General features: G+C 32.4%; 1 protein-coding gene across 8 annotated transcripts in view; it reads left to right on the top strand.

Annotated features, from left to right (window-relative positions):
- The window catches only part of LOC126745229 (protein lap4-like), a 133,858-nt gene that overhangs the window by 50,647 nt on the left and 58,681 nt on the right, over positions 1–24,530 (top strand). For all 8 annotated transcript variants that reach the window (XR_007663467.1, XM_050452978.1, XM_050452977.1 and 5 more), the window contains exon 12: positions 17,256–17,352. Coding sequence is in view for 7 of the 8 variants with exons in the window: in XM_050452978.1 (XP_050308935.1) it covers positions 17,256–17,352 (97 nt within the window). In the remaining variant the exon portion in view is untranslated. The remainder of the gene's footprint in view (positions 1–17,255; positions 17,353–24,530) is intronic.

Genomic DNA, 24,530 nt, shown 5'->3' with positions numbered 1-24,530 from the left:
TGAGTGAAACTCTTATTGAAAAGCCTCAAATGATTTTGAAAATGTTTTAAAAAATGCGAAATTTTGCAAAAACAACAGGGTTTACCAAAATCGCTTTAGCTAAGGCAATTTTTTTGATGTAATTTTGATAAATATCACAACGTTTCGTATGTCAAATACATCTTCAGACATTGCTTTTCATTGGACTGAAAGATTTTCTGTAATATCTTTGGTGGCTGTGAGGATATAGTAAGAAATGTATATGAAATTGAAGAATTTTAGTAAAAGTTCAAGTTTGCCGATTTGCAAAAATGCCTCTACTTTTAAAATTTTTCAAGTTACAAAAATCGTGAATACCCTAAAATTTTCACCCTGAAAGGCCACACCTTTGAGTGCCACTTTTATTGAAAAACCTCAAATAATTTTAAAAATATCTAAAAAAATGTGAAATTTTGCAAAAAAAATTGTGGCGTAACAACCCACTGCTGCTTTTATTATTTTTAAATCTGAAACGATATCAATAGAAGAAGTGACGTTAGATCAAAATAGTATTTTTAATTAATTGCCTAAACCAATGAATTGATAAGGAAACAGGAACAATTAAGATTGGAGTATCTCCACTCGCTCATCCTGCATGACCAATTAAATTTTAATGACATATTTAGAATTTTATCATATCAACACCATATTTAGATATTCAGAACTGTGACGCTGTGTAATATGTTGTGGTGACGCACCCGGTGCTATCTCTTCCTTTAATATTCATCACAATCTTTGCCATTATGTTCACGCAGTTATTTAGGACGACTCACGATTTAAATATTAATATTTAAAAAAAAAGTTATAGATTTTAAAAAACGTCCTATTGCTGTTTAAGTAGATATAATCTGAGCTATTTTACTTGTGAGCCTTATTAAACTGAATTTAAAAAAACACATAGATAATGCATCATTTTATACGTTACAATAAAATAATTAAATTACTAGAAAGCGAGAAAGAATCCCAATCCGTTTTAACTACCATTGTTTACCAATTATAATATTATTATGGTCCATCGAACTTTACGGCAAGAAATTTAACGACGACGTTGTCCGTGGTGGCTTCCCTTCATAGTAATTTCCGTAATAATGGACTTTAAAACTTCACGATCATTTAGGCGGATCAAATAAGCGTTTTGGATAATCGTCGAAGATTTGCTACGGATCGAAAGCAATCATTTCGATATATAACTGTCTTTTTTGTCGATCAAAGGTTACTTGGGTGCTTCCGGATCGTTTGCTAGTTACTTCATTTCTTATTTATCTCCTAAATTTAGTATGTCCGTGGGATTTTACTTTACTTTGACATTGTATAGAAAAAATCCGCATTGAAAACGTTCACATCTGGCCCGATTCAATTTCCGATTGCAACGCAATTAGAATTGAAATTTGCCATTTTAAGTCGCACGTAATCTAGGGTTTTAAATCTATCTACTTTCTATAATCGGATCGTGACTTGGGCCAGAACGCGTGGTCTTTGCTTCATTTTAAACTTTAACTAATGGTATTCTTGACTTTTGACATTTTTTTCCATGGTTTATTATGGCAGTCGTGTGATCTTACTGGGGCTTTACTGTGCCCACGTAGCGTTGTCGACTTGTATGTCAAATTTATTTATTTTGTTGAATATGTAGGTACTTTATTTTAATTCAATTTTTTTGCACTCATTTAATTAAGCATATAAATCCTTATATACATTCATACTTTTAGAAACATTTACCTGGATTTTTCTTTCATAATCTCTGTCCGTTGGAGTGAATTATTATTAAATTGGGGTAAATGTATTTAAAAATAAGGGAAAAATGCTCCTCCTGAAGGACCAAAATGTTCGTGGTTATAGGGACAAGTAAGGATCGTTTTAGCCTTGAAAGAAGTCGCAGAGGGTGAATTATTATGCAGTGGCTAGTTGTCTCTTTCAGGCAAAAAAGGAAACTGCTCAATTACATGGAGAAAAAATGAGGAATTAGTCCAGGAGTGCCTGGAAGTTATCATTCATTTAACTACTCACACAATAGTGACGCCGAAGAGAAAGAAAAGCAACAATAAAAGAAAACAGTGCCAGGTGAAACAATCACTTAGAGGAACGAAAAATCGAGCTGAGAAGACTATTCAATAAAGCCAAAACTTGAACATATATAAATCTAAAATCACAGGATACGATTTAGAGATATTTGAGGTAAAAATCATTCAATAAAAAAAATCATCATCACGTAACCAATTGTCTTTTCGAGGGATTTGGAAGGAAAAACTGTTCAATTTCATGTAGAAAATTGAAGACCTAGTCAAGGAGTGCCTGGAAGTTATCATCCCTTTAGTTATTGCCAAAAATCCTCAAAAAAAGGCTACATTTCCAGTTTTCTGGCTTCTGCAGGCCATTCATGTAACCAGTTGTCTCTTCGAGGGATTTGGAGGGAAAAACTGCTCAATTTTCTGGAGAAAAATTGAGGATTTATTCCAGGAGTGCCTGGAAGTTATTTTCTCTTTAATTACCGGCAAGAATCGTCAAAAAAAGGGCAAAATTTCCAGTTTTCTGGCTTCTGCAGGCACTTCATGTAACCAGTTGACTCTTCGAGGGATTTGGAAGGAAAAACTGTTCAATTTCATGTAGAAAATTGAAGACTTAGTCCAGGAGTGCCTGGAAGTTATCATCCCTTTAATTAATGCCAAAAATCCTCAAAAAAAGGCTACATTTCCAGTTTTCGGGCTTCTGCAGGCACTTCATGTAACCAGTTGACTTCGAGGGATTTGGAGGGAAAAACTGCTCAATTTTCTGGAGAAAAATTGAGGATTTATTCCAGGAGTGCCTGGAAGTTATTTTCTCTTTAATTGCCGGCAAGAATCGTCAAAAAAAGGGCAAAATTTCCAGTTTTCTGGCTTCTGCAGGCAATTCATGTAACCAGTTGACTCTTCGAGGGATTTGGAAGGAAAAACTGTTCAATTTCATGTAGAAAATTGAAGACTTAGTCCAGGAGTGCCTGGAAGTCATCATCCCTTTAGTTATTGCCAAAAATCCTCAAAAAAAGGCAACATTTTCAATTTTCTGGCTTCTGCAGGCACTTCATGTAACCAGTTGACTCTTCGAGGGATTTGGAAGGAAAAACTGCTCAATTTTCTGGAGAAAAATTGAGGATTTATTCCAGGAGTGCCTGGAAGTTATTTTCTCTTTAATTGCCGGCAAGAATCGTCAAAAAAAGGGCAAAATTTCCAGTTTTCTGGCTTCTGCAGGCAATTCATGTAACCAGTTGACTCTTCGAGGGATTTGGAAGGAAAAACTGCTCAATTTTCTGGAGAAAAATTAAGGAATTATTCCAGGAGCGCCTGGAAGTTATTTTCTCTTTAATTACCGGCAAGAATCGTCAAAAAAAGGGCAAAATTTCCAGTTTTCGGGCTTCTGCAGGCACTTCATGTAACCAGTTGACTCTTCGAGGGATTTGGAGGGAAAAACTGCTCAATTTTCTGGAGAAAAATTGAAGACTTAGTCCAGGAGTGCCTGGAAGTTATCATCCCTTTAATTAATGCCAAAAATCCTCAAAAAAAGGCTACATTTCCAGTTTTCGGGCTTCTGCAGGCACTTCATGTAACCAGTTGACTTCGAGGGATTTGGAGGGAAAAACTGCTCAATTTTCTGGAGAAAAATTGAGGATTTATTCCAGGAGTGCCTGGAAGTTATTTTCTCTTTAATTGCCGGCAAGAATCGTCAAAAAAAGGGCAAAATTTCCAGTTTTCTGGCTTCTGCAGGCAATTCATGTAACCAGTTGACTCTTCGAGGGATTTGGAAGGAAAAACTGTTCAATTTCATGTAGAAAATTGAAGACTTAGTCCAGGAGTGCCTGGAAGTCATCATCCCTTTAGTTATTGCCAAAAATCCTCAAAAAAAGGCAACATTTTCAATTTTCTGGCTTCTGCAGGCACTTCATGTAACCAGTTGACTCTTCGAGGGATTTGGAAGGAAAAACTGCTCAATTTTCTGGAGAAAAATTGAGGATTTATTCCAGGAGTGCCTGGAAGTTATTTTCTCTTTAATTGCCGGCAAGAATCGTCAAAAAAAGGGCAAAATTTCCAGTTTTCTGGCTTCTGCAGGCAATTCATGTAACCAGTTGACTCTTCGAGGGATTTGGAAGGAAAAACTGCTCAATTTTCTGGAGAAAAATTAAGGAATTATTCCAGGAGCGCCTGGAAGTTATTTTCTCTTTAATTACCGGCAAGAATCGTCAAAAAAAGGGCAAAATTTCCAGTTTTCGGGCTTCTGCAGGCACTTCATGTAACCAGTTGACTCTTCGAGGGATTTGGAGGGAAAAACTGCTCAATTTTCTGGAGAAAAATTGAGGATTTATTCCAGGAGTGCCTGGACGTTATTTTCTCTTTAATTACCGGCAAGAATCGTCAAAAAAAAGGGCAAAATTTCCAGTTTTCTGGCTTCTGCAGGCAATTTATGTAACCAGTTAACTCTTCGAGGGATTTGGAAGGATTAACTGCTCGATTTCCTTAAAAAATTTAGGAATTAGTTCTGGAGTGCCTGGAAGTTATTTTCTCTTTAATTGCTGACAAGAATCGGCAAAAAAAGGGCAAAATTTCCAGTTTTTTGGCTTCTGCAGACACTTCACGTAACCAGTTGTCTCTTCCAGGGATATGGAAGTATAGACTGTTCAATTTTGTAGAAAATTGTGGAATTAGTCAAGAAGTGCCTGGAAGTTATCATTCCTTTAATTACTGGCAAGAATCGGCAAAAAATGGCAAAATTTCCAGTTTTATGGTTTTTGTAGGCACTTCACGTAACCAACGGATTTCGTACGAAAAACTTGTCAATTACCACTCTTTTTGCATTTGTGTCCCGCTTTTTTGGTTTTTATCAGCCCCTTCGTTAAATCTTTAGATCTTTAGTAGCTCCTCTGGATTTTTGCCTAATTTTTCCTGTTTTCTTTCTCTTTTTTTTTAATTTTAATATAATTTTCCCTTATAAATTATCAGCTGGGAACTCCTTGATAGTAACTCGAAAAAATAGTCCATTTTTTCTCAAAGAGACTGGCTTAATTTAAATAGTAATAAATCAAATTCCAGTCACAGGTCTCAAATATATTGAATACAAAATCACAGGATTACACTTGTTTCGCCTGTACTAGGCACCATCAGATATTCTTGTGTATTCTTGTGTAACTTTTAATTTTTACCCTTGACTTGTAACATGTAGTGTTTTTTATCTGTTTTTCTTATTATTAGTGAATACACAAGAATAGCTGACCTGATGTGTTGACTTTTGACTTCTTTGATAATAAGCCTTTAAATGTTTGGCTATCTATTCAGGACCAATAAGCTCCTCGTGTTGTCTTAAGACATGACCAATTTTAATCATTTTATAGTAGCGGCACCAATGTCCGCTTACCAACCTAATAAACACCATAAATAATTAAATAAAGCATTTTAATTAAATTAACAAAATCCTCGGTAATTCCAAAGGATGTTTACTATATAATTTTGTTCGGAGAGCACATGCTGCAACCGAGGCGTGTGTACCTACTTAAATTTACACCATACCATGGCGATAACGACGCTATTCGCAAGAAACTCAGTAAATTATCGGGAGCGAACCGTTAAAAAAAATCCGATACTGTTACTCTTGCGGGAAATCGGCTATTCACTTAAAACTAGAGAGCGAATTTAAGTTATAAATGGATACCTTCCCGTTCTTGACATTAGTATTATAATAATGCAGTTTTCTGATGCAAAGAGAGCGGATCTTAAATTGATATATTAGGTGATAAAGTAAATCGGTTTTGATATTATCTATTTAGTCGCCAGATTCTTTACCTTCTACTTTAATCTAAATACCTTTGGGTTCAAATACCTTAGCATTCAACAACTTTCTTTAATAGTAACATTCGTGGTTCTGGTTTCTCCCTCTACTCATCTTCATTTGAGGCAAGTTATCTGTGTCTTTTTTTCTTATATCTGAATAGTATGGAAACGAAGATTCTTTCTTTAACCAATATCAAACCAATCTTCTGGAACGAACATCTTTTGGCTCGATGTTTCTATAATATCAAATTCTAAACAAAGAAATGATTGCCCTGAACATGGAGTAACAAGGAATAGCAAATGAAAAGCCATAGGCCATTACTAATGCATTTGCTGATCATGTTAAGCCATGTTAAGCCCACACAGCAGAGCTTTTTAAGCTAGAAGATCAATGAGGATTTAGAAGGTATTTGATGGTATCTCACAATCTTCTACTGAGGAGATTTAAGTCAAGAGGGGTACATAACCACAATTAACACGAGTTAAAATAGATGGAGCAGTTTCAAGGAAATTTTAAATGCCTTTGACTGTGTTTGTCATGAGATTCACTTGGTATCTTATAGACCAATCGACTATAATAATAGTTGCCAAAGATATGCTATACTTACTAAATAATGGACTTGTATTGCAAAAGGTAAAAGGCCATGTAGACAGAGATAAATGTGTTACTGATATCTTTTCGTTACCAACTTGGTCCTTTATTTGAAGAAACAAAGGCCGCACAAAGTACTGAACTTTGCATAGTTTTGTAGAGGCTGATGATCTAGAAATTATAAGGAGTCGGTTTAAAAATATAAAGAGGGAATTTGAGAAAACAAAATTATCAATTAGATTGGTAATATGACAAGATATTCTTGCACAACCATTCTATTCTGACTTAAATTTGAATAACGCTTGCCATTCTGTCATTGAATCCGGCCCTTTTTCCTTACGGCTCTAAACGTTCAAATATGACCGCTGGATTTCTCGAGTATTTGCTTTGGTGCCGAATTCAATGACAGAATGCCTTTACCACCTTAGAATTAAAAATTGTTGGACCTCTTTCATTATGTGTCCAAAATATGCAATTTTCCTCTTTTTTTTATTGTCTCAATCAGTTTTAGTTTACTCTTCTTCGTTTTTGACTCTCTCAACCTTAATATATTTAAGAATTCAACGAAAGGTCCATCCGTCCAAATGCTTCGAGCTTTTTAATTGACTTTCATGCCATATAGCAGACCGCACATAACATTTGGACATCCTGAGTCTCAATGATCTTTTAATGATCTCGTCTAAGACTCTTTCGGATGTCTGCATGCAATTCAAAACTTCGTCAAGATTTGCGGGATGCAAACCAGTTGCTCTAAATCCTGATTTGAGTCACATTTTAACTTACCCCTTTCCACAATCTGGCCAGTACGTTTGTTGAAGTAGAAGGAGCATAAGAGACAACTTAATGTGAGAGACTTCTACCATTGCAATGATCTGAGAGCACTGGGCTTGGCAGTGACCTTGTTTCTCAGGGAGAGACAATCTCTTAATACTCTCGGGTCTTAGGTGCCATGTGCCTAAAAGAGCCGGAAGAAGTGTTTTACAAATTCCAGGCAGTTGATGGAATCGCCTCTATTAAATTTCCCAGAAAATTGATTTTTTTTAGACTCTTTATTTATCTTAAAGTTTCTTTCTTTCTCTCTCTCCCTGATTCAAGTTCCTAAATGATAAATAATATTTTACTGATTTCAGGCGGTTGGTGGTTTACTAAATCCATTTTACTGATCCTCTGGAATTGGATTTTTTTTTGTGTATCAGTAATCGGTAAGTTTTGTTCTTGCAGAGACTCATTCTAACTCCCTCCATGACTATTCTTAGTCCAGGATTTCTTGCTGTTAATCCCTTTTATCCTGCAAGATTTCAATGCTTTAGAAGCTTCTGCAAGACATAATCGGCATAATGTTAAATTTCTTTGGAACGCGATAACTCAAATTCAAAACCTTCAAACGGCTTGAAATTTTCAGGACGAAAACTTCAATGGGGCCTTGAGAGCTGTATAGTTTTTGGAAAAGGTCGGTACACAGGGATGGTGGTTATGAGTCAATAAATAAATCAAACTCTTCAAACTCTTTTTCTCTCTCTATAAAGGTGTCTTTCAGGCATTTCTAGGTTTATGTCTCTTTCTTGTTTAACTGCCTGAAAGGGATGCAAATATTTTGTTAATTACATGCAGTTAATGGAATCACTTTTTAATCCTCTCCGACGTCATCACTTGTGCCTGAAAGAGACAAAAGAAGTATTTTACAAATTCCAGGCAGTTGATGGAATCACCTTTCTTAAATTTCCTAGAAAACTGATATTTATTTGTAATTATGTCTCTCTCTCACTCTCTGATTCAAGTTCCTGAACAAGATAAGTGATAAATAATATTTTACTGATTTCAAGCAGTTGATGGTTTACGCAATCAACCTTACTGATCCTCTGGAATTTCCTAGGCAACGAATCTTATTTGGATCTCTTTCTGTTTTAACTGCCTGGAAGAGATAACAAATTTTATTATAATTCCAGGAAAGTTTTTATTTCTCTCTTTCCCTCTCCTTTTCTGTTTCAAGTGCCTGGACGAGATAGAAATATTTGACTATTTCCAGGCAGTTAATAAAGTCATTCTTCCAGTCCTCCGTGGGCGAATTGCCAGGAAAAACAACAAGAAAAAAGACTTTCAACCTTGTCAAGTCTTGGGATTCATGCCAATTTGATAAGACGCCAAAATCTCATAAATATTTTCTTGTATGATTACAATTAATGGAGTTAAGTAACAGTACATTTTGTTCAAATGGCTTTTCGTATGTCGCCATTAAATAGTACCACTATTATTAGTGCCCCACGATGCCACACACAACTTTCTCTATGGCCTCCATAATTAGATTATTGGTAAGGGCCGAATTCAATGGCACAATGCCTCTATCATCTTAGAATTAAAAGTAATTGTTTTAATAAATAAACTAGAGATTATTTCTGAGTCACTTAAATCTATTGTATTCAGTTGCTCATCCATTCAATTTTTTCTCTCACCTTCTAGCTTGAATTTGAATAACGTGTGACATCCTGACATTAAATTCGGCAATTTTTTTACGGATTTAATCGTTTAAATATGATTTAAATAGGATTTGTCGAATATTTGATTCGGTGGCAGAATGCCTCTATCACCTTAGAATTAATATTTCAACAAGTATCTTTAGGAGTAGCTCATCGCATTGATGACTGGTATCTTTGCTGGGCATTTTAAAGTGAAAATTGAATTTTGTCGATAAAACTTTGTAATAATGTTCTTCTTTCACTGGCTGTTTGTTTTCTTAAGGACATTTGTGAACATCTAAATCATACATTTTCCTTATTGTTAAATCTGGATTAAAGCTAAGAAAATTCAATGTATGGACCAGTTGCCCAAGCAGAAAACATGTAAAGTTCGCCCTAAATAATATTTTTCAGATTTACCTTTATTTTACTGTAGCTTTAGTTATGGTATAAGTTGCACTGTCTCAACATTAACCTGAATCTTAATAATCCTTTAATATATGGTTATTGATAAAAATGTTATCTTTCCAGTTAAAAAGCGAAAACTAAAGCACTAATTGGCCCCATTTCGACATTTTTATATCAAACTACAATCAGGTAGCAATATTTGTTTAAAATTTAAAATGTTTAGTTTATAGTGCTTAAATATTTGAGTAGCTGCGTCATCTTGACGACATTGACCTCTATTCTTAAAAAATCAGTATGCGGTACAACCTACTCGCGGTACATGTGCAAATGTGTTGCCAATTTTTATGTACCGGATTTTACACTGCTTTCAAAAAGTGACAAATTGTTAATATTGGGTAATTTTTTATTTTATTCCAGGCATTAAAGTCATTTCGTCGTTTTGTTAAGTAGAGAATACAAAGAGGAAATTTGGAAAAAACAAACCAAAGACCCATTTGAGGCAATATGGGAAGGCGTTCTCGCTCGTTAATTTTATTGGTTTTTCACATTCTAGCTTCAATTTGAATAGCGCTTGCCATTGAATTCGGCACTTTTTTCTTACGTGTTTAGTTGTTCAAATATTTCTTTTTGGTGTTAGAAGCTTTTCTTTCGAGACAGTTAAGGTCATGATTAATTTATTACAATAGTATTTAAAGAATTTTTTTTCAGGGAATTTGTGGTTGTCCATGAAGCATTTTATATCCCTGAAATAGTAAATAATTTGAATAATTAATAAATATTTAGTAAATGCAGTATACTTAATACGGTTTTTCCTTCGAGAAACAGCTCGATGAAGAAGTGAGATTCAGTTAAAAGGTTACGGTATCAGTTATATTTATTTAAGTCTGCCCTAGTCTGGTAGGAATAAGACAAGACGACAAGATGATATGAGTTGACAAGGAAGTGTTCATTGTCCTTAGCCTTAAGTTTCCACATACTTAATAAGGAAATATGAAGAAGCACCTCTACTCCTGAGAATCACTTCTTATCCTTTCCATATCCTTAACCAATTCTACGTTCGTATGATTTTAATGCAATGGCTATATGAATCCTTAATAAACAACCAGGAGATGGTGTCTTCCTTCGGAATGATTCACCAAAAAAATCAGTGACACTATTTATTATTACTCCAGATGTGCATGTTATAATTAAACTCAATTACTTGTATATACTGACTGAACGTTAATAGAACCGAATTAATCTCTTTTCCGCCCACCGGTGATCATAGACAATGGATTCAGGTATTGTCGATAATTTAATAATAATAGGTTCGTTATAAAAATTACTGCCGAGTCTAAAGGCCACAATAATATACAATAAAAAAATTACTAATTAACTAATTTATAATGAGTAGGATATGACGTTAGATTATTAGATGCAGTATCTCAGTTTGGTATTCGACCGTTAGATTTGTGGGTAGGGAAATCATTTTTATGAACTACGAAAGGGAGTAAATCAGATAATATTAAATCTACAGTAATATGATGATCTAAAAATTTAAAGAAGAAGAGGAAATTTGAGTAAACATTTTCAAAATTTCTATTTTTTGCAATCCCCTGTAGATTTTTTAGAAAATCCTGAAATAGGTGTCTAATAAAATTAATCGAGCCACCCCTGTGCAAATTTTCAAAACCCCAACTGTCTTGGCTTATGAGTTATAAGCATTTTGTGAATTTTTCTAAACAAAAATTCACTCTTTCCCAAAATTTAATTTTTTTTTTTAGTTTCTCATAGATTTTTCAAAAAACGCTAAAATAGGTGTCTAATGAAATTAATCGAACCACCCCTGTGCAAATTTTTCAAAACCCCAACTGTCTTGGCTTATGAGTTATAAGCATTTGGTAAATTTTTTAAGCAAAAATTCACCCTTTTCCAAAATTAATTTTTTTTTTAATTCCTTATAGATTTTTCAAAAAAACCCTAAAATAGGTGTCTAATGAAATTAATCGAGTCACTCCTGTGCAATTTTTTCAAAACCCCAACTGTCTTGGCTTATGAGTTATAAGCATTTGGTGAATTTTTTAAGCAAAAATTCACCCTTTTCCAAAATTTTTTTTTTTTTTAATTCCTTATAGATTTTTCAAAAAAACCCTGAAATAGGTGTCTAATGAAATTAATCGAGCCACCCCTGTGCAATTTTTCAAAACCCCAACTGTCTTGGCTTATGAGTTATAAGCATTTTGTGAATTTTTTAAGCAAAAATTCACTCTCCCAAAATTTAATTTTTTTTTAAATTTCTCATAGATTTTTCAAAAAACGCTAAAATAGGTGTCTAATGAAATTAATCGAGCCACCCCTGTGCAATTTTTCAAAACCCCAACTGTCTTGGCTTATGAGTTATAAGCATTTTGTGAATTTTTCTAAACAAAACTTCACCCTTTTCCAAAATTTAATTTTTTTTTTAATTCCTTATAGATTTTTCAAAAAAACCCTGAAATAGGTGTCTAATGAAATTAATCGAGCCATCCCTGTGCAAATTTTCAAAACCCCAACTGTCTTGGCTTATGAGTTATAAGCATTTTGTGAATTTTTCTAAACAAATTTCCAAAATTTATTTTTTTTTTAAATTTCTCATAGATTTTTCAAAAAACGCTAATATAGGTGTCTAATGAAATTAATCGAGCCACCCCTGTGCAAATTTTCAAAACCCCAACTGTCTTGGCTTATGAGTTATAAGCATTTTGTGAATTTTTCTAAACAAATTTCCAAAATTTATTTTTTTTTAAATTCCTTATAGATTTTTCAAAAAAACCCTGAAATAGGTGTCTAATGAAATTAATCGAGCCACCCCTGTGCAATTTTTTCAAAACCCCAACTGTCTTGGCTTATGAGTTAAAAGCATTTTGTGAATTTTTCTAAACAAAACTTCACCCTTTTCCAAAATTTAATTTTTTTTTTAATTCCTTATAGATTTTTCAAAAAAACCCTGAAATAGGTGTCTAATGAAATTAATCGAGCCATCCCTGTGCAAATTTTCAAAACCCCAACTGTCTTGGCTTATGAGTTATAAGCATTTTGTGAATTTTTCTAAACAAATTTCCAAAATTTATTTTTTTTTTAAATTTCTCATAGATTTTTCAAAAAACGCTAATATAGGTGTCTAATGAAATTAATCGAGCCACCCCTGTGCAAATTTTCAAAACCCCAACTGTCTTGGCTTATGAGTTATAAGCATTTTGTGAATTTTTTTTAAGCAAAAATTCACTTTTTTTCAAAATTTAATTTTTTTTTAATTCCTTATAGATTTTTCAAAAAAACCCTGAAATAGGTGTCTAATGAAATTAATCGAGCCACCCCTGTGCAAATTTTCAAAACCCCAACTGTCTTGGCTTATGAGTTATAAGCATTTTGTGAATTTTTCTAAACAAAAATTCACCCTTTTCCAAAATTTAATTTTTTTTTAATTCCTTATAGATTTTTCAAAAAAACCCTGAAATAGGTGTCTAATGAAATTAATCGAGCCACCCCTGTGCAAATTTTCAAAACCCCAACTGTCTTGTCTTATGAGTTATAAGCATTTTGTGGATTAAAAAAAAAATAAATAAATAAATATAAATAAAAATAAATCCCTTGCATATTTAAAAAGAAAACACCCGAACGTCAAAACCCCTTACTTTTATTTAGATTTATAAACCGTCCGTCTAAAGTCGACCTGCCAATTCACATTCAAATGTTACTGTCCCCGTTTGCATGGAACAACGCGAAACCAAAGCACCTTAATGGTAAAATCAGACAACCGTTTAAATTACGAGAGACGCGCCAATTCATGCAATCCGTGTTTTTGTCAGTTTAACGTCGTCAATTTATAGGAGATACAACGCTATCGTGACTTGTTATTGATTTTCGCACTCAACACCTTCGTTAGCCAGACCGGTATATCAAGATATTCGGAACCCAAAGCTATTCAAAAAATATGAATTGAAAAAAATTACAACAATTAGTAAGAGGAGGAACTCCAGATGAGGAAATTTGACGACTAGCTTTTTATCTATTTGACTAAAAGAGGAAGAAGCTATATATCGGCCAGGCAAATTTATTCCTACACGTTAAAGTGAGAACTTCATTTGTCTTATCTCTATGTTCAATTTCCATTGGACTGTAGTTAATAGAGGGAGAGTAGGAGACAACGCTGTCGTTCTCTTCTTAGCTTGTGACTCGTTATTGATTTCCGCACTTCATTGGCCATACCGGTATATTAAGGTATCTGCAGCCTAAAGCTATTTAAACAGGTTTAAACTATTAAGGCATTACATCCGTTACATGTATTGTATTTCAATGAATTATTACAACAGCTATAGTTAGATCAAAATGTTGAATAAGTCCCTATTTTGTGATTTCTATATAATGTCTCTTTATTTTGTTCCTGTTGAGTGCCTGGAATAATCTTCTAAATACTCTTCCAGGTAATTATAGGATATGCGAGAATCTTATTCCAGGCATGTGGGTCAGTTTGACTGCCTGGAATAATCCTTTAAGTACTCTTAAATAGGGTTCCCTTGATCGACTTCAAGTATTGAACAACAAAAGTCAATATTAAATCATTAACTGCATACCTTTACCTCATTTTCAAGTCAAAGTTCACAGAACTATACTTGGATGTAAATGTTTGCGATGTAGCTGCTGGGATATTTTGTGATTTCTCCAAGGCGTTTGACCAAGTGAATCACAAGGTATTTATTACATTAATTAACTATGGTATGCAGCAAAGTATTCAAAAAATATCACAAAGTCTGATTTTTTTTAATTGAGAGTAAGTGCTATAAGACGCCTGATTCAACCATGATTTTTTATGTTTTACGAGGGTTACATAAATATTAGAAAAGTACCCAGAACTCCACTGGATTATTATGATCTACTCATATTGTACATAATAAAATAAATTGAACTAACGGTCTGCACAGAATTGATTACAAAAAGAATCAATAAATGCATTTCAATTCCGCGAACAAAGCCCATTTACTACTACAAAGACCTTATCTCGAAGATGTCTTTTTTCAGAAAGCACCTCGCCTTTCTAATGCACCGTTCTATAAAATAATATAATTCGGCATGACAAATGGAACGTAACAATCTTATAAATTTTGTCTGAAATTACCGTCAAATCAGACGAGTCAGTATATAAACTGGAATGAATGCCATCAAATAAGGTTAGCGATAAGAAGATTATTCGCTTGATAAATTTGCCTATCTTTCCTATTAAATAATCCTAAGATTTACTTTAAGTCAGGTGGATATTAATCATCCAAGGATGCGACAGATCAACTCTACTGCTATTTTAAGCCAATTAATTGGGCTATAATTTAATAAACCAATCAGGGTTCACAACTCAATCTGATTCTATTATAAAATACCAAATTCCAGTTTCTCAAGCGTTTATCGAACCGCTACTGTACAACAAATATGTGTAAGTCACCATGAAATTATAAACTAAATCAGTTATGAGTGCAAAAAAAAGTAAATGACAGAGATTTCACGCATTTTTTTTTTGCTAAGCAGTATACGTCCAAGGTATACGACCTAGGCTACTGAATTGTTTATCAACAAACTAGAACCAGAAGAAGCGCACACCCATATGATGATGATGAGGCAAAAGGTAAAAATAAATCATTACGTCAAGTGGAACGTATATATTAAGAAGATCTTGATGAAGATGAATCTCGAGATTAAAACTGGTTTGCGGTAGTTAGTTAACTGCGGCGCTTAAGTAGTTTGCACCGCGATTTGACGGATTTATGGTTCGGTGTATTGGTTTACTTTTACCGGATTTACAAGAATAATTATTTGTAAAATAAGTAGTGGCGCCGTGATCCTTTCATTAAGGTTTCAATTAGTTTTATGGTCGTTAAATTATAGAAAGTAAATAGTACTGTCTTTTTTTTTTTTGTCAGGATATGACATCGATTAATACTTTCGGAAGTGTCGGCACCATTTAAGGCCGGTCCTGTCTTTATATAAAAGCGAGGGAATATTAAAGGATGATATCATCACACAAGACTAATATCCATTTAAATGTTGCATTCTTTTAATGAAATTATATAACTGCTATAAGAATTGAACCGCCTTAATTCATTTGATATATTGACAAAATACCCTATTTAGTCAAACTCCTTGAAGAAATCACAAAATACTTTAGTAACTGACTAGGACCGCAACATTTAGATCCTAGTAGAGCTGTTTCAGTTCTGATTTTAAAATGAAGCGAAGATATGCAGTAAGTGATTTAATAGTAGATCAGCTGCAAAGAAACAGATTTATTTGACACACTGACACTTTCTCTGGATGAATTCACTTAGTCAAAGGCCTTGGAGAAATCACAAAATATCACAACGATTACGTGACCAACATTCAGATTCAAGTACAGTCGTTTGAGTTCTGATTTGAAAATGAAGCGCAGTACTAACTGGAAACGATGATGAATCTGTGACGTCACAATATCGGGAAATTAAAAAACGATTTTGGCACAAAATTTGAATTTCGTTTCACCATATCATGCGGTAGCAGTAGTATAGGCAGATTGGAAAAGTCTTAAATTGGGATTTTTTCGTCTCCATATTTAACACTTTTTTTATTTGCGTATTATAGTTTCTAAAAGAGTCATAAGATGGAAGCTACATTTCCTACTAGATACATAGGCAGAAATTAAATAAAAAAATATTCACAAAATGTATTCCTATATTATAAAATCGGATTACAACAAATAATTAACATGTTGTGTGCAATAAAAATTTGTCCAAATTACACAACATATAAACTTATAATTTAATTTGATTAGGTAAATAAGTTTGTTGTGTAAAAAACAAAGTTTGTAAAGTGGAATTTATATGGGGTCTTAAAAAAGGTTTAGTAAATGTATGAGGATCAATAAAATCATCAAGGAATTACCCCCTACTCAATTTACCAGTAATATTCCTTAGTAACTATTATAAATTTAATAACTGGCAACAAATTACCAATGAAAGAGACAATCAATAAAAATGTTAAAAGTAAATATGTTTATACAGGATATAGTGAATTTATAGTAGCAAATAAAAATTTAATACATTCACCAAGGAATTGCCCCTTACTATAAATTATTTAATATTGGATCAGCTGCAAAGAAACAGATTTTTTTTGACACATTGATAAATACCCTGTGGTTCACACTTAGTCAAACGCCTTGAAGAAATCACAAAATATCCCAGCAACTACATCGCCAACATTTACATCCAAGTATAGTTGTTTGAACTTTGACTTGAAAATGATGTAAAGGTACGATTTAATATTAGATTTATTTGTTGCTCAATACTTGAAGTCGATAAGAGTACTTAAAGGATTATTCCAGGCAGTCAAACTGACATACATGCCTGGAATAAGATTCTCGCATATCCTATAATTGCCTGGAAGAGTATTTAGAAAATTATTCCAGGCACTCACCAGGAACAAAATAAGGAAGAAGAATATATAACAATCGATAGTCCTGTTTTTTGGAGAAGGTATACAATTTGGTGATACAAGAACATTATTGTTGAAATCAGCAGACATAAAAACTGGAAATAATTTGGAAAATTACATTGAATATCTAGAAGGGGCTCAAGGGTATACAAGATTTGGGGAAAAGTGAGTTGGATTAAACGACTAGTGCATAAGTAAATGCTTCGGTATATTTTACTCCTATATCCAAGTCATGATATGATGTTGGCTAGCGTGAACCCTTGTACTAAATAATTGCAGTTCCAACATGCAATTTACGCTGTAAAATTCTTCCATGATCTATCCGTCATTTGCTAAACTACTATAACATATAAGTATCCCTTACAGTCATTCTGTGATACTTTGAGGGATTTCTTTGGCTCAATGGTTCACTGAAAAAAAAATGCCTTATCTGTAAACATAATTTATATTTCGAATAGAGGTTTTTCGTTTAGTCGCTTAATGCATAGCTTTATGCCTATTTAAATGACTTATTTGTTACAGGCTATCAAGCGAAGAGATGAAACCAGCGAATCGGATCATCTGAGTGTCTCTACCAATCCAGAATCAGCCGGAGACCATAGTTCTACTAGCAGTCAAGGTAAGTTAATGCATAATGACCGTCTAAAGAAAATATTTTAAAAATTACTGAGAACCGACTAGAATAACACATAATGAACATGATAAAGGCAGGCAATTAATTTTAATTAAGCAAGTTTTTAAAGCATATTATGTATAATATAATGTGTTTTTTTTTGTCTAAGAAGCAGTGCAGTTAGAGAAGTTCAACTCGTTTTAATTTAAGTTACATACGTGCCCTTGATTGTACAATAATTTCACGGGTTCGTATAATTAAAAATCATCATTTGAATAAGAAACTTCTAAATTTTTTTATGCAATTAATGTTACACGCTATATTTTTATTTTTCAAGCAAAAAAATTGTATTTTTATATTTTTCATAGGCGGTTAATGTGTTTTTTTTTCCAGGCAATTGAAACATTTTAACTCAATCCAGTCAATTAAATTTTCAGGCAGTTTTAGATGATTTAATCATTTCTCTAATACATTTGACTCATTTGTTCCCTCGAGTACGTCCGCAATGTAATTTTTTAATTATTCCAGGCAATTGAAGAATTTTACTCTTAAAGTCTTTTCAATTTTATATCATTTTCGTATTTCTCATAGGCAGTTAATGTCATTTTTTTAAATTTCGTCCAGACATTCGAAACATTTTTATTCATTCCAGTCAGTTCAAAATAAACGAGATTAAAAATTGTTTCCAATACCGAAACTCTGAGTTTTGGTTGTGGTTCAAAGGCTGGAATAAAGTGAAATATTACATCAAATACCTGATATGCAGAATTATTTGTTAATGCCTAATACCAATACGAAAAGCATGTTTTACAATTATTGTTACCACATAAGAATTGACCTAAAATACCTGGAATAAAATGGAGAATCATCTGAAATGTCTGCAAAAAAGACATAAAAATTGATTTCAAAACCCCTGGAAAAAAACATTTTTTTAATGTTTGGATATTCTTTCAGGCCGCTTTAGGGCATTTGTTATTCATTCCAGGCAGTTGTATTTATCCAAGACATTTGACGCAATTTATGCTTTTAATTTTTTAAGTACATCCAATGTAATTTTTTAATTATTCCAGGCAATTGGACCTTACTTTATACATTTCAGGGCCTTTTACGAATTAAATTTATGCATTTTTTCAGACAGCTTTAGGGCATTTGTTACTCATTCTAGGCAGTTGGATTTATTCAAGACATTTGACGCAATTTATGCTTTTAATTTTTCTAAGTACATCTCCAATGTAATTTTTTAATTATTCCAGGCAATTGGAACTTTTTTTCTACACATATTAGGCCTTTTGCGCAATTAAATTTATACGTTATTTTTACAAGACCCTTGAAGTCTTTTAAAATTGCAGAACATTGTTACTCATCTTGGTCAATTTATTTTTTTAGCCATTTTTACGGAATTTGTTATTCATTCTAGGTAGTCAGCTTTATTCGTTAATTCTCCAAGACATTTGACGCAATTTATTCATTTAGTTTTTTAAGTACATCGTCAATGTAATTTTTTAATTATCCCAGGCAATTGGAACTACACATTTTACACACATTTTCTACACATTTTAGGCCTTTTACGCAATTTATTCATTATTTTACAAGACCCTTGAAGTCTTTTCAATATTCAGAACATTATTCATCCCAGTCAATTCATTTTTTCAAGCAGTTTTAGGGCATTTGTTATTCCTTCCAGACAGTTAGATTTATTCATTTAGTTCTTTGAGTACAGCGTCAATGTAATTTCTTAATTATTTCAGGCAATTGGACACATTTTAGGAATTAAATTTATTCATTATTTTTACAAAACTCTTCAATTTTCAGAACATTTGTTATTCATTTCAGGCAGTTGGATTTATTCATTAATTCTCCAAGACATTTAACGTAATTTATTCATTTAATTTATCAAGTACATCGTCAATGTAATTTTATTTCTCCAACGAAATTAAGTATTTAGTAAATGTAGTTTTTTAATTATTCCAAGCAATTGAAGCTTTTTTTTACATATTTTAGGCCTTTTACGCAATTACATTTATTCGTTACTTTTACAAGAACCTTGAAGTACTTTTGATTTTCTAGTCGATTTATTTTGTTCAGGCGGTTTTAGGGAATTCGTTATTCATTCCAAGCAATTAAATTTATTCATTAATTCTCCAAGACATTTGACGCAATTTATTCATTTAATTTTTTAGGTACATAGTTAATGTAATTTATTAATTATTGCAGGCAGTTGGACCTTTTTTACACATTTTTATTCATGCCGGTCAGTTGATTTTTTCAGACAGCTTTTAGGCATTTATGATTCATTCCAGGCACTTGGATTTATTCATTATTTCTCCAAGATATGTGACGTAATTTTTTCATTTAATTTATCAAGTACACCCTCAATGTAGTTTTATTTCGCCTAGGCAATTGATTTTGGACAGCTTTCATTTTAAAAGTTGCTAATTAATAAAATTAATAGTTTTATTTTATTTTTTATTACTTCCGTACATTGTGAGCGTTTTTTTCACTCTTCCAGGCACTTGAGTTTTGAAACTTGACTTAACATAAAAAAAAATATTTTTTTTTAATAATGCTCCCTGTGCCAAATGAATTTACATAGGTTAGGAAAACCATATTTTAGCATTTCCAAGTTCCAAGACTAAAACTAGTCAATTAGTAGTAGAATTAGAAGAGAAAACAGTATATAGTGTCAAAATGTAGGTCTTGCAAACTATTCTAGGCTCTAGCAAGCTTCATCAAATAAAGGAGACCTAATGCTAGATTGATTAACTTTCACCCTTCTCATCTTATCCTTCAATTATTATTTGAGAATTTTCCAAGATTTTTTCATCGCAGTTTTCCATAAAGGCATATTTTTTCCATGATTTCTTAGTATAATATGCTGGCTATCAAAACAAATAAAAGTGGAAATAAACCACCATAAGCTGCTTACCTCAAAGTTATCATTAATGAAAGAGTAAGCACAGCTTACCCTAAAATATGGTAACTAATAAAGAATACCACAAGATTTAGGACAGTCGTTTGCTGTAAAATCATACCCATAATATCGTGTCACATAAAAAATGTAAGACTCACGTTTAGGTCGTTACAAAAAAATAATAATAATAATATAATAACGTGGTCGCGTTGTTCGTTTTTTCGTAGGCCATGAAAACGTGTTATTAATAGTTCTCCTCGGTTATTATTATGGTCTTGTGTTTCCATGGTTCACCACAATTCTAGGTGATAAATCGAGCGGTATTACATTTTGCCGAAGTGAAAATGTAATTTTATACCTATGTGAAAATTACATACACACTAGAAAGGGAATTAAGGAAATTATATTTGTTGTTTTCTTTGTAAGGCAGTAGGTTATTTATTAACAAAATGAAATGAAGTCAGAAAGGATTACTATGAAACTACAATTTAAACCAACGGTAATTCTTTGAAAAATGCATTGAACTTTTCACTGAAATTGAGCACAACCTCTTGGGAAGAGGAACATTGCAGCTATTAGCAAAATCCTAACCGTCTTAATTAATTTGACGTAATTGATGACACTAGAGATTAAAAAAAGTATTAAACATGTTTCAGCAACTACTGTTAGGAGTACTCCTCCATTTACTAATTATACTAAAATTAACATATGTCATGGATATCATGGAGAGTCTTGGAGTAGAAAACGGATTGCGTCAGTTAATAAAGTACATTGTAAAGCTGTGGGTACTTTTTGGAATTGAGTAAGGCACTTGACGTCATTGTTATTTCATACGACTTTGCTATTTATCTGAACTTTAAAGACGAAAGTATAAAATTCATTGCAATTTATAATCAAGGAAGTGATAAGATAAAAATTTGAAATTTTTATGGTTGAAATTGAGAGAACCGAGTCTGAAATGCTTTGGTCTCAATAGAGGTACGCTTACTAGTATATGTTAGTAACAAACAAAGAAAGATCCTTAAATTTTTCAAATTACGAGGTATCCTTGAAGAATTTTTCAGCTATATTGTGTCCTCGTTGAGTCAAATCTGAAAATTCGGCTCTTTTTAACTATGAGGTCATATACAGTGTCCTATTTGCTATTTGCGAATCTATAGGAGGGCGGTTAAATTAGAAAAAAGTTGCCAATTTTGATGATTATTATAAATCCTTTTACAGCGTTGCAAAATGTTTATTCGTTCGTGAATTACAGGGTGATTTATGAAAAACGCCAATTTTTTTTAAATTATTATTTCCAAAACTAGTTACTTTTAATTTCGAAGTTTTATCATTTTTTGCGCTCTACAAAACTTAATTTTTTGTCATATGACGTTTGGAATCTTGGCAACGGCTATCAACTTCTTTTTTTAAATACGGACCTACATTTTTTATAACTTATTTTGAAAGCATTTTTTATTCCCTTTAAAATGATGTATCTCATTCATATGTTTCCCAACGTTTCAACGTATTAATAGCCACCATCAGGAATTTTTTCTTAGTGCAGATCTGACTTTTTTAATTGCTTTTAAATGTTTATTCTGTTCCTCATAATTTAAAACTTAATTAATTAAAAGCTTAAGCTTATTAAACTAGTGGTTATTTGTGTTAAACCCGATGAATTTAAATATGTTAGAAAATTTGGTTTTAAATTATAATACTTATTGATAATATCGGTTCAATTTACTAGGCTGTGACAGTAGTTGAAGTCTGTCATGGTTAGCAAACAAAAAGACTATTTTTAACAGATGTCATCAAGCTTTCGTGTCGGTTTTTATTCGCGTTAATATTGTTCGAATTACTAAAATATTTGATTTTTTTTTCCTGGTACTTTTTTGATTGGTAATAACGGTTCTATAAATTGGCCCGCAAAATCGCCTGATATAACACCCATGGATTTTTCCATACGGGGTTTTATTAAGGACCAGGTTTATCAAACTACGCCTCAAAGTATTTAGGGGACCTCAAAGTTTAAAAATAAGAGAAGCGTGCGGTAAAATTTCTCCGCAAATGTTAAGGAACATTTAAAGAAAAATTGAACCAATGCGCGTCATTTAGATTAATAATAATTTATTTCATAATTGTGTACATATTATTTAATAGCCTTTATTTATTTTAAATAAGTTCTGGCTTTATTTTTGTTCATTATTATATTATTTATTATAAAGTTAGTCAGATCATTGTTCAACAACCAAAAAGTTAAACTTTTTACTGTATTAATAAGTAATTAATTTAGAATTTAAAAAAATCAGATCCGCATCATTTTAAAGGGCATAAAAAGTGCTTTTAAAATAAGTTATAAAAAATGCAGGTCCGTATTTAAAAAAATGAATTTGATAGCCGTTGCCAAGATACCAAACATGATTAAAAAAAATTAAAGGTGAAGTTTTGTAGAGCACAAAAAATTATAAAACTTTGTAATTAAAAGTAACTTTCTAATAACTAAATACTATTTAAAATAAAATTTGACGTTTTTTATTAATCACCCTGTAATTCACGAACTAATAAACTTTTTGCAACGCTGTAAAAGGATTTAGAATAAACATCAAAATGGACAACTTTTTTTTTTCTAATTTAACGGCCCTCGTATCTCCTATAGTTTCGGAAATACCAATATAAGACAAATACCCTGTATAGGGTGTATAAGAAAAATCTGTCAAAATTTGACATTTCTAAAAGAAAAAAAAATTGACATCGGATTTAAAAATTTAGAGCCAAACCCCAAAAGTTTTTTAATTTTTTTTTGTTTACCTTTTGCTTTGTAGAGGGGGGATCAATATATGGGGGAAGACCTTGTACATAAAATAATTCGCGGATTTTTGACACATATTTATTTTCATATTATAGAATTGTTATCTAGTCAAAGATTTGGTTGATAATAAGTGGGTATCGTTTTGTATACAGGGTGTTACAAAATTGGGTGCAAATATTTTAAGAGCGTATAGTCAAAATAAGACTTTTTTTCCCTATAAACATGTGTCCTAAAATGCACCCCCTCAGAGCTACAACCCGCGAAGATTGCTTGAAGAAAATCGATTATTTGGAACGGTGACTACAGTTACGCGTCAAACGTTTCTTGAGTGCTCTTTTCATTTTCTGTGACAAAAATGGTGTAAATCCAATTTTGGGGCAAGATTCACGGAGGCTTATCCTTCTGATGGCCCCTATCTTGTGTTTGCAATAATAAATTTAAAAATCTAGCAACATCATCCCTGAAAAAGTCTTAAATTTTTGTTTTTTGCATTTTTTCGATACAATTAACAGTTTTCCAGAAAATCGCTGGGTAACGAACGGGGAGCATTATTGAACCCGATCGAACGATCAAATTAGAAAAAAACGAAGTATACTGTGACTGCTAATTTTTGTCAAATCAAATCAAAAAAATGCAAGCAACGATAATTTTAGATTACTTTATGGCTAACTAGACGGTGTCCCAGATTTTCGAAATTCTTATCGGTACCATAAGATATAGGCCATCGTAAGGATAAAAGCTCCTCTATATCTGTGTTTTGACCATTTTTGGGACGAAAAATGTCAAGAGAACAACTATAGTTAGTGTTTTAAGTAATCTATTTTCTTTAAGCAATTTGGGCGGCCTGTAGCTCTGAGGGGGTGCATTTTAGGACACATATTTATAGGAAAGAAAAGTCTTATTTTGACTTCAACAATACGCTCTTAAAATATTTGCACAATTTTGTAAAACCCTGTATTTAATTAATTAATTTTATTTAGATACTTTACTTTATCAGGAGGCTCAACATTGTACCTTTTTAAAATTGCCTCTAATGTTCTTTTTGCCATTTCTATTTTTGGAGTTTCATTGGGTCGTTTTTTTGTGTTTTATTAAAATTAATAAATAATTTATTATTAATATTTCCAATCTGTATTCAAATTGACCAACTTCATAAACTATCAGCTCTAAATGATTTTCTTTTAAGTCATTTACCTTCTCTGATATGCATCATTTATTTAATGTGCATTTTATTATAAGTACAACAGGCGTCACAAAGTATTAAAATTAAATAGAACAAACGATTAGCTCGTAAATTCCGATGATATTATTCCTGAGTCACGCGCCGCTCATTGCCCCTTTTAGTTCAATTTGTATATTGAATTAGTATAGGCTTCGATGCCCCACTAGCATCTTATGCTTTTTTTCGGTAATAGTCCCTTCCTAAACTGGTACTATCACCTGGTGAAGATACTCCGAAATAGCACTGCTAGCTGCGCTTCA

The sequence above is a fragment of the Anthonomus grandis genome, chromosome 15, assembly GCF_022605725.1.
Source record: "Anthonomus grandis grandis chromosome 15, icAntGran1.3, whole genome shotgun sequence".
In the NCBI taxonomy this organism is placed as follows: domain Eukaryota; kingdom Metazoa; phylum Arthropoda; class Insecta; order Coleoptera; family Curculionidae; genus Anthonomus; species Anthonomus grandis.
The sequence above is the reverse complement of the archived record's forward strand: the minus strand, read 5'-3'. Positions and strand labels throughout refer to the sequence as shown.